Source organism: Muscardinus avellanarius, assembly GCF_963383645.1.
Source record: "Muscardinus avellanarius genome assembly, chromosome: 1".
In the NCBI taxonomy this organism is placed as follows: domain Eukaryota; kingdom Metazoa; phylum Chordata; class Mammalia; order Rodentia; family Gliridae; genus Muscardinus; species Muscardinus avellanarius.
The window spans coordinates 177,837,399-177,851,497 of record NC_137786.1 but is presented as its reverse complement, the minus strand read 5'-3'; the positions used below and the strand labels follow the sequence as shown (position 1 = coordinate 177,851,497).

Below are 14,099 nucleotides of genomic sequence, written 5' to 3'. Positions count from 1 at the left end.
GAGATGGAACCCAGAGGCATTCTACCTCCAGGCTACACCCCCAGCCCTATTTTATAATTTCTTTGGAAACAGGGTCTCATTAAGTTGCTGAGAGCGTCACTAAGTAGCTGAGGCTGGCTTTGAACCTATATGATCCTCCTGTCTCAGCCTCCCAGGCACTGGTACAAGCATGCACTACCACACCTGGCTAGGTAACTTCATTTTTTATTTATTGGATTGGTGCATTATGATTATGTATAATAGTGGGATTCATTTTTACATATTCATAGGCAACTTAATTTTGTATGGGGAATGGAACCCAGGGGCATTCTATCTCCAAGCTACACCCCCAGCCCTACTTTTTTTTAATCCTTTATTTTGAAACAGCTCTCACTAAGTTGCAGAGGGCCTCACTAAGTAGCTGAGGCTGTCCGCAAACCATGATCCTCCTGTCTCAGCCTCCCAAATGCTGAGATTACAAGCGTGTCCCACCACATCCGGTTTCTATTTTTTATTCTTTTTTTTTCCTTTTTTTGCGGTACCGGGGATGGTACACAGAGGCATTCTACCTGAGGTACACCCCCAGCCCTATTTTTTAGTCCTTTTATTTTTGAAACAGGGTCTCACTGAGTTGCAAAGGGCCTCACTAAGTAGCTGAGGCTGTCCACAATCCTCCTGTCTCCACCTCCTGAATGCTGGGATTACAAGCTTGCGCCACCACACCCGGCTCTATTTTTTATTCCTTATTTTGAAACAGGGTTTCACTGAGTTGCAAAGGGCCTCACACTATGTAGTAGCTGAGGCTGTCCACAAATGGAGATCCTCCCGTCTCAGCCTCCCAAATGCTGGAATTACAAGCATGAGCCACCACGCCCAGCCCATTGGCAACTTTAATAACAAAATATGACAAGCACAATTCTCACTAAATTTAACATTCAAAGACAGTTATATTTGTCATGTCTTAATAAACAGTGCCTTGTGTAATCATCTAGGGTTGAGTAGTTCACCTGAGATATTAATCATTAACCACAGGTGTAGGTTAAAAAAAAAAATCTGTGTAAAATTCTGTGTAATAATCAATTGTCAAACCAGGAATGGTGGCACACACCTGTAATCACAGTACTTGGGAGGCCGAGACAGGAGGATTACAGGTTCAAGGACAGCCTCAGCAAGCAGTGAGACTCATCAACCTAGCAAGATCCTGTTTCCAAATAAGAAATAAAATTGGGCTGGGGGTGTAGCTAGAAGGTAGAATGCCTCTGGGTTCAATCCCTAGTGCCACACAAACACACAAAGTAATTGTTAACAATTTAGCAGAAAGATATAAGAATTTTTATTCAATGATTATAGTACAGACGACAGATTTTTAAGGCCCTTGTTTTTCATAATAGTATGTATACATTTTAGGTTCCTCCACTGAAGGAAAGTTTGTATTGTGTTAGTTCCAGTTATAATTTCCAGCTGAGTCAAAGTTCTAACAGCCTTAAAGCAGGAAATCCAAAAGGAAATTCCACCATCAGATCCCAGGGCTTGGCAATTCAAAGGTTCTTTGAAACACAGATATAGAAGTTCTCAAACTATTTACTATTATCTTACCTCATATCTTCAAGTAAATCACATTCTGCTTGATGTTTGGCTTGAAGTTTTGTCATCTGCTCAACTTGAATGTTTTTCAGTTCTTGTGTAACTTTCACCTAAAATATACCATATCTCTATCAAGGCCTTGGTACAACTTCACATACACAAAAAAATACAGAAAACTCAACGTTGGGATGTGTACACTCCTTGTTATCTCTCCCCTAAAGACCATATCCATTACCTGTCATATGGTCTTATTGCCAAAGATACTTATTTAATGAAAAACACTAGCCAAATAACCTGAAATAGGCTGAATGAAAATACAGGAGTATAAAAATTACTTATTCAAGGGATGACAAACTACCATTCTATTTCAGAGACAAGCTCAGTACATATACAGGTCTTCTTACAGTTTTAAAAGAGCTATTTCTTTAAAAAAAAAAAAAAATTCAGACACTAATCACCAGGAGAGGTGCGCAGAGTGTGAGAGCATAAGCAAACCTAACACCTAATGAGGGAAATTTACACAATCATGAACTAATATGCATGAATCAATTACATAAATTATTCCATAATGGCTGCGAGAAAGCACAGTCTCAGGATGATGCCCTCCACTCGCTGACAGCGCATCAAATCACAATCTCTTTCTCACAAAGGAGAAAGCAAAAGTGACCTTCCAGCATATGCAGTGCTTTTAAACTAACCCAGCAAGCCAGGCCCCGTGGCGGCTGCACTTCAAACAGCAAGCACCGCCAATGCCAGCTGGCCAGGGCCTCGCCCGCCAGGCAGGACCCCAGGGTTCGAGGTTGCAGTGGTGGAATCCCGGTCCGAAGCAGGGCTTCCCGAGGGGTGGGGGTACATGTGTGAAAGAAAGGGGCTCACTTAACTAGAGAAACCCGGATTAAGAAAAAGAAGAGGAAGCAGGCAGGGGTGTTAGGCATTCGGCAAATGTTTGCCCAAGAGGGGAGGAGAGAACGGCCTCCTCCACTCAGTGCCCAGAGTGGACACTCAGTATCCATCTGCAGAATTAAAAAAAAAATAAAAAATACAGCCTCAGCCCCTGGGAAAGCTGGGGAAGGGCGCAGCGGGAAGCTGCTGACAAGCCCAGAGCACCAGTCACTCCCACCCCGACCGTCCAAGCCCAAATCGCGGCGCACAAGCCACGCACCGCCAAGGGTTCGGCTATCCCCGGGACAACGCCGCCGCTTTCTCGGCCCCCGGCTGGGGGCGGGCAAAATGGGGGGGGGGGGCAGGGTCCGTCAATCTTTAATTTGCTTTCCCCCAGGGTTGGAAGACGGTGACTATTCCAACTTCTTTTCGGCAGCCCCGTGGGTAAAGCAGGCCAAACCTTACAGCTAGGTTTAAAATAAATCCCCCGCAAATTTGCAAACGGACGGGGGTGGCGACAGGCGACTGGAGGCCCAACCTGGTACAGACTAAACAATCACACCCGCACAGACTCTGCACATCTACAGGGGGCTCCCTCCGCCTCCCCTAGGTGCAGCCCGGAGCATGCACTTTGCAGCGGGCGGCGCTGCCAGTGCGGGCGCGCACACACCCAAAGGCACACTCCGAACTCTGGGGGATCGCCGGTGGCCTCCGCGGGTGGAGGGGACGCGCCCCCGTCGGCCCAGCTACACGCGCGCCCCCCGCCCGGCGCGGCCGCCGCTCCCGGGTGACAGGCGGGGGGCGAACGCGGCCGCTCGCTGGGGGAGGGGCGCCGCCAGCCCGGGACGCGCCCCCGACCCCCGGCCCCGCGGCGCCCTCACCTTCCTCGGCGGCGGCTGCATGGTGCAGAAGGGACATCAATCCTCCCGACGGCGGCGTTCGCGAGGACCCGGGGAGGAGCGGGCCGCGGAGGAGGGGGCGGCGGCGGGGCGGGACGCGCCCGCGAGGCGGCGAGGCGCCGAGGACCGAGCGCGGCGTGCGGAGGGCCGGGGCGGGCGGCGGCGGGGGTGTGTGCGGGCAGGAGGCGGAGACCCAGCGGGGGCCGAGCGGACGCGGGCCCGGGGCCGGGCCGGGGAGGAGCCGCCCGCGGCCTGGGCGGCCGCCCTGGTGCCCCCGCCCCGCCGGCCGAGAGGGAGGCGCCGCGCCCCCGGCTCGCACTCAGGCCGCGGGAATTTCCGGCCGGCGCGCGGCGCAGCGCCCCGCTCCGGACGCGGGGGGAACCGGCCGGGGGCGCGCGCGGGGCGAGGCCGCGGCGGAGCGCGAGGACCCCCCTCTCCCTGCGAGAGTGGCACGTTCCGGGCGCCTCCCGTCCGCCCTCCCCCGCCCGGGACCGCCGGGGGCTTCCCGCGCGCTTTCCCGCCAGCCGCCGCGGCGCGCGCCGCGGGTCGGGGGCGCGCACGTGGGCGAGAGGGCTCTGCGCCGACGCACGCGCACAGGCCGCCCCCGCCTCCCGCCGGCTCTGGGGGCTGCGGCGTTGGTGTTAGGCTGCGCGAGGGGTGGGGGGACGGCGCTCTCGAGGAAGTTTTTGCCGTGGGAGGGGGCAGCCTACTGGGGCGGCAGGAGAGTTTCGTGGTTTTGCTACCCTGCAGCCCCTCAACAGCTCGCCCTCCCTGCCAGTGCCTGGGGCTGAGCGTGGACAAGTCCTGTTGCCACGCGCCGCAGGTGCCAGGCCATTGATTTGGGGGTGGGAGGAGAATCGGTAAGCAGTTGCCCTGCAAAGGGAAAAAAACGGTCTCTGCTGCAGGGTTTGCAAGTGTAAGACCACGAACTCTGCACTAGGAGGGAGCAGAGTGGTCTTCAAAACAGGCCCCTCATGGTCACAGATGGGAAGACGAGTGTCTGCAAAAGAATGGAGACGTTCTTAAGGTCGCACAGCGGGACTACAGTCTCTAGGTCCGGAAAGGTTCTATGGGTTAGAAGGAAACAGATGCGGGGGCTGAGGGTGTAGCTCAGTCGTAGATTAGCTTGCCTGCCCAAGTGTGAGGTCCTGCGTTGATTCCCCAGCACCTCAAAAAGTAAAGAGAGAGGTGGTGGATGGACACCACGGGGAAACCAGAGGAGGCAGCAGCAGGTGCCATGGCGGAAGCCCTTGTCTAGGAGTGAGGACCTCCGGGTGCCAGTCGACTCTGCCTGCCCCTGGCCGGCTTGGCGAGCTCAGGCTTCCTCATCTGCCAACGAGGTGCTCATCTAGGCAGAGTCCTCCCACACCTTCCCCGCTGGGCCTAGACCTCTCTAGATAGGACTGTCCGCCTCCGTTGGGGTCCTGGGAAGGTGTTTCTTCTGCATTCTCACGGAGTCGCTCTGGGCCACAGGGCTGTGTGGAGAGCTAAACCCGTTTTTTTTTTTTTTTTTTTTTTTTCTTTTCTTTTCTTTTCTCAGAAATGCAGCTGGGGCAAAAGAGGAAGGTGAGGGAGGCCTAGATAGAGGCAGGAAAGTTGCCAGGTGACCACATGACTGGAAATCAGGATGGTGGAACTTGAACCCAAGTTGTTTACCCTGAGGCTAGACTCATGTGCAGGAAAGTGATAGAATCAGAGCTTCAGTCAGATTTATCTAAAGCTGTGCATAAACTAGGAGACCTACCTTGCTATTTCTGGTTCCCTTGAGGCCATTCAAAAGTCATCTCTGCACCAGAGTCCTCAGAACAGGGAAGGCCTGGGGCAAGGGAACAGGTGGCTGGTGACCCAGAGCCCTGACTACTGCAGGGCCACAGCTAAAGCCCTTGCCAGGGGTAGCAAAGCTGGGCTCCCATCTCAGCCCAACCAATCTGTTGTGAAGTCCTGAGATAGTCAGCAGCCAGCCCTCTTTCAGCCTTTGTTTCTTCCCTTGTAAAATAGGAGTGGGATACTATCCTCACAGCCTTATATAGATTAGAATTTCTCCTGTTGAGCCAGGCATGGTGACCTATGCCTGTAATCCCAGTACTTGAGAGGCTTAGACAGGAGGATCACAGGTTTGCAGCCAGCCTCAGCTGATTAGTGAGGCTCTCTGCAAATAGTGAGACTCTGTTTCAAAATAAAGAATAAAAAATAGCTTAGGCCCTCTGCAGCTTACTGAGAAGTTTCAAAATAAAGAATAAAAAATAGGACTAGGGGGTGAAGCTCAGAGGTAGAATGCCCCTGGTTTTCAATCTCTAGTACCTCAAAAAAAAAATAATAATTTCTCTTACCACGGGGCCGAGCATGTAGTCAGTGCTCAATAGATGTTCACTGAGTCAGCCTTCATTGAAAAGATATTTGCTAAAGCGCTACTGCATAGTGGTGCCTACTACGGGGCACGATTGGTGAATAATCCCCCCTCATTTTCAGGGAGGTAGATTGCTCAAGGGTGCTGCAGACCCCCTGTTTTGTAAAGCAAGTAAAGAAGGGCAATTACATTAAAGATGGGACATACTGCCGGGCGTGGTGGCGCACGCTTGTAATCCCCGCGCTTGGGAGGTGGAGACAGGAGGATCGCGCAGGTTCGAAGCCAGCCGTGCTGGCGTAAGAGACCCTGTTTCAAAAATATAAAATAGGTCTGGGAGTGTAGCCCGGAGGAAGAAGGGCTTCCAGGAACCCCAGTACCACCAAAAAAATAAAAAAAAAAAAGATGGGACATACTGAATCAAAAGAAAGAGGTCTTTTCATTGATATTGCTAGATATATGTTAAAGAAAAGAGGTTTTTTATATTTACCAAGTGTATTTTCAAACCCTAAGCTTTCATATGATTTTTCTGGGCTTATAAACTTCACTATATCCCTGTGAGATAGTGTTACTTTCTTCCTTTTTGCAGATGAGGAACTGGAAGCTCAGTGTAGATAAGTGGTTTGCTCTGAAGTGATGGATTTGGGACCAGAAACCAGTTCTTCCAAGAGGAATGGTCCTCTGTACCGAATGTTTAAAGCAATTGGGAGAGTCACCCAGGGGGAAAAAAAGCAGACACGGAGGGGATGCAATCCCTGCTTTTCAAATTCCACAGGACAGGGAAAGGGCCTTCTGTGACTTATGTAAGCCTGACTTAAAATGTACCCCTTTGAACAAAGACGGAGACTTCCGGAGCCCTGCTTCTGCAATGCAGGCAAGCACTGCATTACCAGTAGGATCTGCTGAAATTCTTTAGGGAAACACTGCAGAGCAGCATGCACTGTGGCCCCAGAGACAGAACTGGGACAGGCCTCAGCTGGGTCTCCAGAACAAGGTTTTCCAGGCAGAGCAGCCCCTGGAGGGGGTGAGCTCCCCATCCCTGGGGCTCTGCAAGCAGGTGTTGGCTCCATTCCAGAAAATAGGCCACAGATGGGATTCTCACCCTGGAAATAAACTAATAACAGCTACCATTTATATTTTTCCTCTCCCATATTTCAGGCATTGAAACAAGCATGTTGTTTATATTGTTTCCAACCCTTACAATGACCCCTCTAATCCATACGACCCCATTTTGGGATTTCACAAACTAGCTTAGAAGTGAAATGACCTGCCCAAGGTCACATAGCTAATAAAGGAGATCGAGGCCTGATCCCTGGCTCTGAAGCCATTTTATCCCGCCAATATACTGAAGTATACTTCTTCCAGAATGTGATTCTAAGATTAAATCAGAGCCAGGACCCCAAAAGCTGCCCTGGAATAGGTATATAAATGGGCATCAGAAGATCACCTAGTCCAATATTCCACAGGGCTCCTGGGAGGAACCACTGGGAAGCAAAGTGTGCAGAAGCCCTTCACTGTGGCCACACCCTTTAGCGTGGCTACACAACAGGAGCAGCACCTCACTCCAGGGCCAGAGCAGGCACCCAAGACAAATTGACACTCCGCCCAAGGCCCTTTCCAGAGAAGGTAATTACCAGCCCACCTGTCTACACTGTACCAAGGCCGCCTCCTGCTCCCTACAGCTCGGATCCACAGCCTTCTCTACTGCCTCTCCTCTCTGTCATGATCCCAAACCATATTGGCACAGGCTGCTCAGGAATGCTTGTCAGCACATCCAGATGCCAGCCATTCCCTGCCTGGGCCCCACCGGGCCCCTCTGGGGATGCCGCTACAGACAGTACATTCTGTGGGTCCCACCCCCATTCCCCTCCTTCCTGCTGAGATCACCTGTCACTACACCCTGTTGGGCATCTTTGCATGCTCCCGAGCTCCCTCAACAGCACTCTAGCTGGTCTGGGTGGGTGGGGGTTCCCAGCTCCTCTTCCAACCAGCCACCAAGACAGTATCCCAACACAAGAGACAGGCATGGTGCCACACACCTGTAATCCAGATGCTTGGGAGATTGAGGCAGGAAGATCACAGGTTCGAGACCAGCAACTTAGACCCTATCCCAAAATATAATAAAAATGGCTTGAGGTATAGCTGAGGGGTAGAGCACTCGCCTAGCATGCGTGAGGCCCTGGGTTCAGTCACCAGTACTGCCAAAAAGAAGTCCCAGGACACTAGGATAAGGTCTCAATATCAGTGCCAGAAGAACGCAGAGGCTCTCCCTCAGAAACACAGTGAATTTATGGCAGAACCAGGCCTTGGAGTCCATTCATGTCACTCAACAATCCTCTTATCCTGGGCTAGTCCAGAGCAGGTGTCTGGAGCAGGTGTCTGGTGTGAGATCCAGGCTCTACTTTCCAGAGCTCCCAATCTTAAACACATTGATTAAAGGTCACACAGTGAATAGGACACACAGGGTCAGGAGAGTCCCACCACGTAGCAGGGATCTAAGGCCAGAGGCAAATCCCCAAGAGGCAGGTACTGGGGCAGGGAATGGTCTGGTCTATTGGTGCCAGGCAGCAAGTACTATTTGTTAGGCGTGTGGAGGCAGGGGAGACAGAGGAACATGAACAGTTAGTCCCAGGGCTACAGTAGGAGATAGCAGCACGTGGTTTTGACATCAGGAGTCCAGAAACTGAAGTTCTAGCCCTATCTTTGCTAGGTACTTCCTGAGTGTGATATCCGACATATCCCTGTCCTCAGCCTTAGTTTCCATATCTGTAAAATGAAAGCAATGAATTCTTGTCTTCCTCCAAAGGGTGCTGCTATGCAGATATCAGGTGTATGATCTAAGGGCTGAGGAGCCATGGAAGCCATGACTGCCATGCTGGCAATCAGAAGGTGGGGGAGCCAGGGTGCCTATTTGTGTGTGGGTGGGGGGGGGAGATCTGGGGATTGAACGCAGAGGCATTCCACCTCTGAGCTACACTTCCAGCCCTATTTTCCTTTTTTTTTTTTTTTTTTTTTTTTTCGGGTCTGGGGCATGCGACCTCTGAGCTACACCTCCTGCCCCATTTCTTTCTTTTCTTTTTTTTTTTTTTGTGGTACTGGAGGTGGAACCCAGGGGCTTTTCTACCTCTGGGCTATACTCTCAGACCTATTTTATATTTTATTTGGAAACAGGGTCTCACTAAGTTGCTGAGAACCTCACTAAGTAGCTGAGGCTGGCTTCAAACCTGTGTGATCCTCCTGTCTCAGCCTCCCAAGCGCAGGGATTACAAGTATGTGCCACCACACCCAGCTCTATTTTTTTATTCTTTATTTTGAAGCAGGGTCTCGCTATGTAGCTGAAGCTGTCCTGGAAGCACAATCCTCCTGTCTCAGCCTCCCAAGTACTAGAATTACAAGTGTGTGCCACCACATCCAGCTAAATCTTTTTTTTTTCTTTTTTTTTTGGTGGTACTGGGGTTCCTGGAAACCCTTCTGTCTCTGGGCTACACTCCCAGACCTATTTTATACTTTTTTTAAAATTTGGAAACAGGGTCTCTTAAGCCAGCGCGGCTGGCTTCAAACCTGCGCGATCCTCCTGTCTCCGCCTCCCAAGCACGGGGATTACAAGCGTGCGCCACCACGCCCGTCGTATCAGCTAAATCTTGAAACTGTTTTTCAGCCAGTTCCCTTGTCTAAAAAAGGTCAATGATAGTTGTTTGTAGGGTTGTGGTGGGAATTAAATGGGAATATTTGTATAAAGTGCCTGCGATCATACTGGCCTTGAATATGCGTTTTCGTCTGTGTGTTTTCCCTTATTTTGTTCTGGTTTTGTTTGTAAATTAAAAAAAACACACACACACACAAAAAGGAATTCCCATCGGGGGAGACTGTGCCTTACTATAGTCCAGGTGTGCCTTTGACTCCCTGTCAGGGACGTGGGAGGTCCCTGCTTCTCCCTCAGCCAGTTTCCTCATCTATAACACCAAAGGTCCCACCAGAGACTTTCTCCAAGGCCTAACCAACCTGGGAGGCATAGGGTGCCATCAGGCCCCCCATAGACTGTACCCAAGGCTGAGCTGGAGGAGGAGGGTCAGGAAGGGACCAGGGGAGAGAGAGGGAGCTGTTGGGGAGGGAGAGCTAATGGGGAGGTGCAGCCCTGTCACTGTGGGAGCTGGCCTGTGAAGGGGGCAAGCCCTGCTCGGCTTAGGAAGCCTGCCCGCCTATTTTCCCACAGCCTGCCCAATTAATGCCTAAACAAAACAGCTTCCCTGCTCCCTGCTGGAGGGCGGGGAGCCAAAATGAACGTCCTGGAGGGCTGGCAGACACCCTGGCATCCTGCCTGCCCTCCCTGGGCACCCGCCCTTCCTCTGTCTGCAGCACAGCCCTCAGCCAAAGCTGGCCCAGGACGTGGAGAGGAGCCTCCCAGAGCCCACACACCCCTCCCAATTCCTAAGTGGATACCCCCAACTCAAGCCTGTCTGTCTTTCCAGGCCAGCTTTGGCCCCAAGACGTGAGCTAATTCTCACTCTACTCTGTGGGCAGAGCAACTGGCAGCAGAATGCCAGGAGCTACTGTCAGTCGCCATGGGAGGGAATTCCCTGGCTCAGGAAAGCTCTTCCAGCGGAAAGGAGCAGGTGGTGAGTCTCCCCGAAGAGACAGATGCCGCCCACGGTGTAGGCAGAGCCAATCCTGAGGTGAGGAGCATCAAATCCACCACCCCCAGCCTTCTGTCTGATGCTTGTCTATCCTGGGCACATTATTACTAGTTCCTGCTTTATAATAGTTACTATCTGGCAGACACCATTCCAAGCATTTCGTGCAGATAGCTAATTTAATTCTTACAACCCTGAGGTACTATTATTGGCCCATTTTATAGACCAGGCATTGATAGGTTAAATAACTTGCCTAAGGGCACACAGCCAGTAAGTGATTTGTACCCAGCTAATCAGGCCAGTCTAGCTGTTAACTGCTGTGCTGATCTGCCACTGGAAGATATTTTCCCCCCATAAGCCCACGTCCTTGCTTGGAACTTGGCTTGATGCTTGCTCTAGTATCTTAGAATCCAAGCATTTCCCCAGACTTGCTGAGGCTAAAAATCACCTGGGAGTTCTTGTATAAAGCCCACGGCCCTTGTGGGCTGAAGGTGGAGCTCCGTGGCAGAGCATGGTCTTAGCATGTGTGAGGCCTTGGGTTCAGTCCCTAGCAGCAAAACAAAACAAAAACATGGTCCTCAATGCCCCTCAGAGGATGCAGGAAATTTGATGTGGGAGGAGAGGCAGTGCCTGACTTGTAGAAATGGCTCAGTAGATATTTGCTAAGTGGATGAATGCCTGTGACTTCCCTGAGCCTCTGCCCATCTCTAAAATGGGGTTACTGATCCCCACCCTCCCCCTAGTGTGGCTGTTGTTGAGCCAGTGTGTACAGTCTGCACCAGCTTTGCTTGGGTGCAAGGAGTTGTTTACAAGCACACCCAGCTGGCTCCTAACAATAGCTATAATAATAATAGCTAACATCTTTTGGATGTTTAGAAAGCACCAGACATAGTTCTGAGGTCTTTGATGTGTTAACTAGTGATTCTCTCAACCTCCATTATCTTGATTTTAAAGATGGGGTTGAGTAATTCACCCAAGATCACACGATTAGTAAGGAACAGGAATGGCCTTGCTCTGGTGTCCTAGAGTTAACCACTCCATCACCGTTGCTGGACTCAGCCAGCCCTCCTTATGGGAACGTGGATGCTAAGTTTGACCACACAAGTAGGGTGAGAGTGAAAAATTGATTTAACAGGAGCTCTCAATATGGAAAGAGAGAAGCTCTAGAATCCCCTTACTATTGAGTCTGAGTAAGACATTCAGTTCACAGGAAGGATAGAGTGCTGTAGTTCAAAGTGGAGGGAGGTAGCCTCTGTTTAAAGGAAGAGACCCAGGTAAACTGCCTTGCAAATGAGCCTTGACACGTGGGATGTAGGTACTCCTAAAAAAGGAATGATGAGAGCAAAGACCACAGGTTGGATGGCCTTGAGCCATGTTTGGGACAGTTTTGAGTTATGATCCCTGGGAAATGGGTCACCAGTGATGGACTGTGGCCTTGGACAGTCTTCTCGGGTGCTTGCTCTAAATTTGAAAACGCAATCCCCCTTGCTGAGTACAGTGACACATGCCTGCAATGCCAGTTACTTGGGAGGCTGAGACAGAAGGATTGCAGGTTCGAGGGCCACCTCGGTATCTTGTCAAGGTCCTCAGCAACTTAGTAAGACCCTGTTTCAAGATCAAAAATAAGCCGGGCGTGGTGGCGCACGCTTGTAATCCCAGCATTCGGGAGGCTGAAACCTGGAGGATCGCGGTTCGCGGACAGCCTCAGCTACTCAGTGAGGCCCTCTGCAACTCAGTGAGACCCAGTTTCAAAATAAAGAATAAAAACTAGGGCAGGGGGTGTAGCTTGGAGGTCGAATGCCCCTGGGTTCCATCCCCAGACCCGCAAAAAAAAAAAAAAAAAAAAAAAAGATCAAAAATAAAAAAGGAGCCGGGCGTGGTGGCACACACTTGTAATCCCTGCATTTGGGAGGCTGAGACAGGGGGATCACACAGGTTCGAAGCCAGCCTCAGCTGGCTTAAGAGACCCTGTTTCCAAATAAAATATAAAATAGGTCTGGGAGTGTAGCCTGGTGGTAGAAGGCCCCTGGGTTCCATCCCCAGTACCACAAATAAATAAATAAATAAATAAATAAATAAATAAATAAATAAGTAAGTAAGTAAACCGGGCATGGTGGCACATGCTAGTAATCCTAGTTTTGGGGAGGCTGAGACTGGAGAATCAGGGTTTGAGAACAGCCTCAGCAACTTAGTGAGGCCCTTTGCAACTCAGTGAGACCCTGTTTCAAAATAAAAAATAAAAAAGATAGGGTTGGGGTATAGCTCAGAGGTAGAATGACCCTGGGTTCCACTCCCAGTACCGAAAGTAAAAAAATAAATAAATAAAAATAAAAAATAAATAAATAGGCTGGGTGTGGTGGCTCATGCTTGTAATCCCAGCATTTGAGAGGCTGAGACAGGAGGATCAGGGTTCTAAGGTAGAACACCCCTGGGTTCCATTCCCTGTACCGCAAAAAACAAAACAAACAAAAACCAGTTCTTTCTAGATGGTGGCAGAATACATGTACAGGTGAAGCTTCACCTTTCCCCTCTGGGGCAACTTGTAAGACTCCTTCAACCCAGCACCCATCACAGGGAAATGGCTGCATCAAGGTCCTAAGCACCATCCATCCTATGCACCACGGAGCTCATCTTCTGGGCACATCTGAAGGTGGTTGGTCTCCACTCACAGCCCCACCCAGCCCCAAGGGGCGGAACCTTGTGGTCTGCAATACCAGATCCCCTGGCCAGCTGGCTCCCACTTAGGTTCGTGTAAGCCAATAAGAAGATTAGGGAAGCCCGGCGCGTGGTGGCACACGCTTGTAATCCCAGCATGTGGGAGGCTGAGACCGGAGGATCGCGGTTCACGGACAGCCTCAGCTTAGTGAGGCCCTCTACAACTCAGTGAGACCCGGTTTCAAAATAAAGAATAAAAAATTGGGCAGGGAGTGTGGCTCAGAGGTCAAATGCCCCTGGGTTCCATTCCCAGACCCGTAAAAAAAAAAAAAAAAAAAAAATGTAGGGGATGAAAGGAGAAAACTTGTAGTGTTTTACCCTGCTCCCTTCTTGATCACACTCTTGCCGGGCAGCCCCACTTCCCACTGGGCTCCTGTAGCATGATCCTGGGAGCAAGAGTTTCCCAGTGCTGCCAGCCCCTGGGAGGTACCTCACCATCCCTTCCTTTGTTCCCTCAGTCTACCCACACCTCAAGACAGTAGTCTCTCATTAAAGCCACAAATACAGGCCCTCCACCTATATCTGCCATTCAGATCAAGCAGCTGAAGGCTTTCCCCAAAAGAGCAAGCTGGCTCAGCCCATGAACAACCTCCCAATGACACCTCTACTCAGTGCTAGCTTTTTTAGGGGCCCCAGAGTCTGATTCTAACTAATCCATCACTCCCAAATCCTCTTGTGAGCAGAGTCAGATGAGACAGGGGCACCTGCAGCAAGATTACAGCCACCAACTGGGTGATGTAAGACCACGGAACAAAACATGCCCAAAGCAGAACACAGCCACAGCAGCTTCTCAGGCAGCCAGCTAGAGGAAGCCCAGGAACGGCTGCAGCTCCGGGCAGGAACTCTGGGCTGCTGGAAAGGCAGAGGGCTGAGAAGGAGAAGGCTTATTTCAGGAAAAAGTGCTGAGCAAAGGCTTGGCAGAAGGAAGTAAGATCCATGGGGTAGGAACGAGGAGCAGGGACTTGGTGGGGCTGCCCCTTGGCCTCCTCAGGGCAAAGTCCTTCACCCTGCACTATGCTGGAACAGAATTCCAGTCTGAGGAGAGGCCTCCTGCACCCCCTCCCA

At 51.0% G+C, this 14,099-nt stretch overlaps 1 protein-coding gene across 2 annotated transcripts in view; it reads right to left on the bottom strand.

The window, feature by feature from the left end:
• Positions 1 to 3,347, bottom strand: part of FCHSD2 (FCH and double SH3 domains 2) — a gene marked incomplete at both ends in the record, with an annotated part of 242,205 nt that extends 238,858 nt beyond the window's left edge. For both annotated transcript variants that reach the window (XM_080700168.1, XM_080700169.1), the window contains 2 exons: positions 1,576 to 1,673; positions 3,327 to 3,347. In XM_080700168.1, the coding sequence (XP_080556294.1) occupies positions 1,576 to 1,673; positions 3,327 to 3,347 (119 nt within the window). The remainder of the gene's footprint in view (positions 1 to 1,575; positions 1,674 to 3,326) is intronic.
• Between the last annotated feature and the right edge of the window lie 10,752 nt (positions 3,348 to 14,099).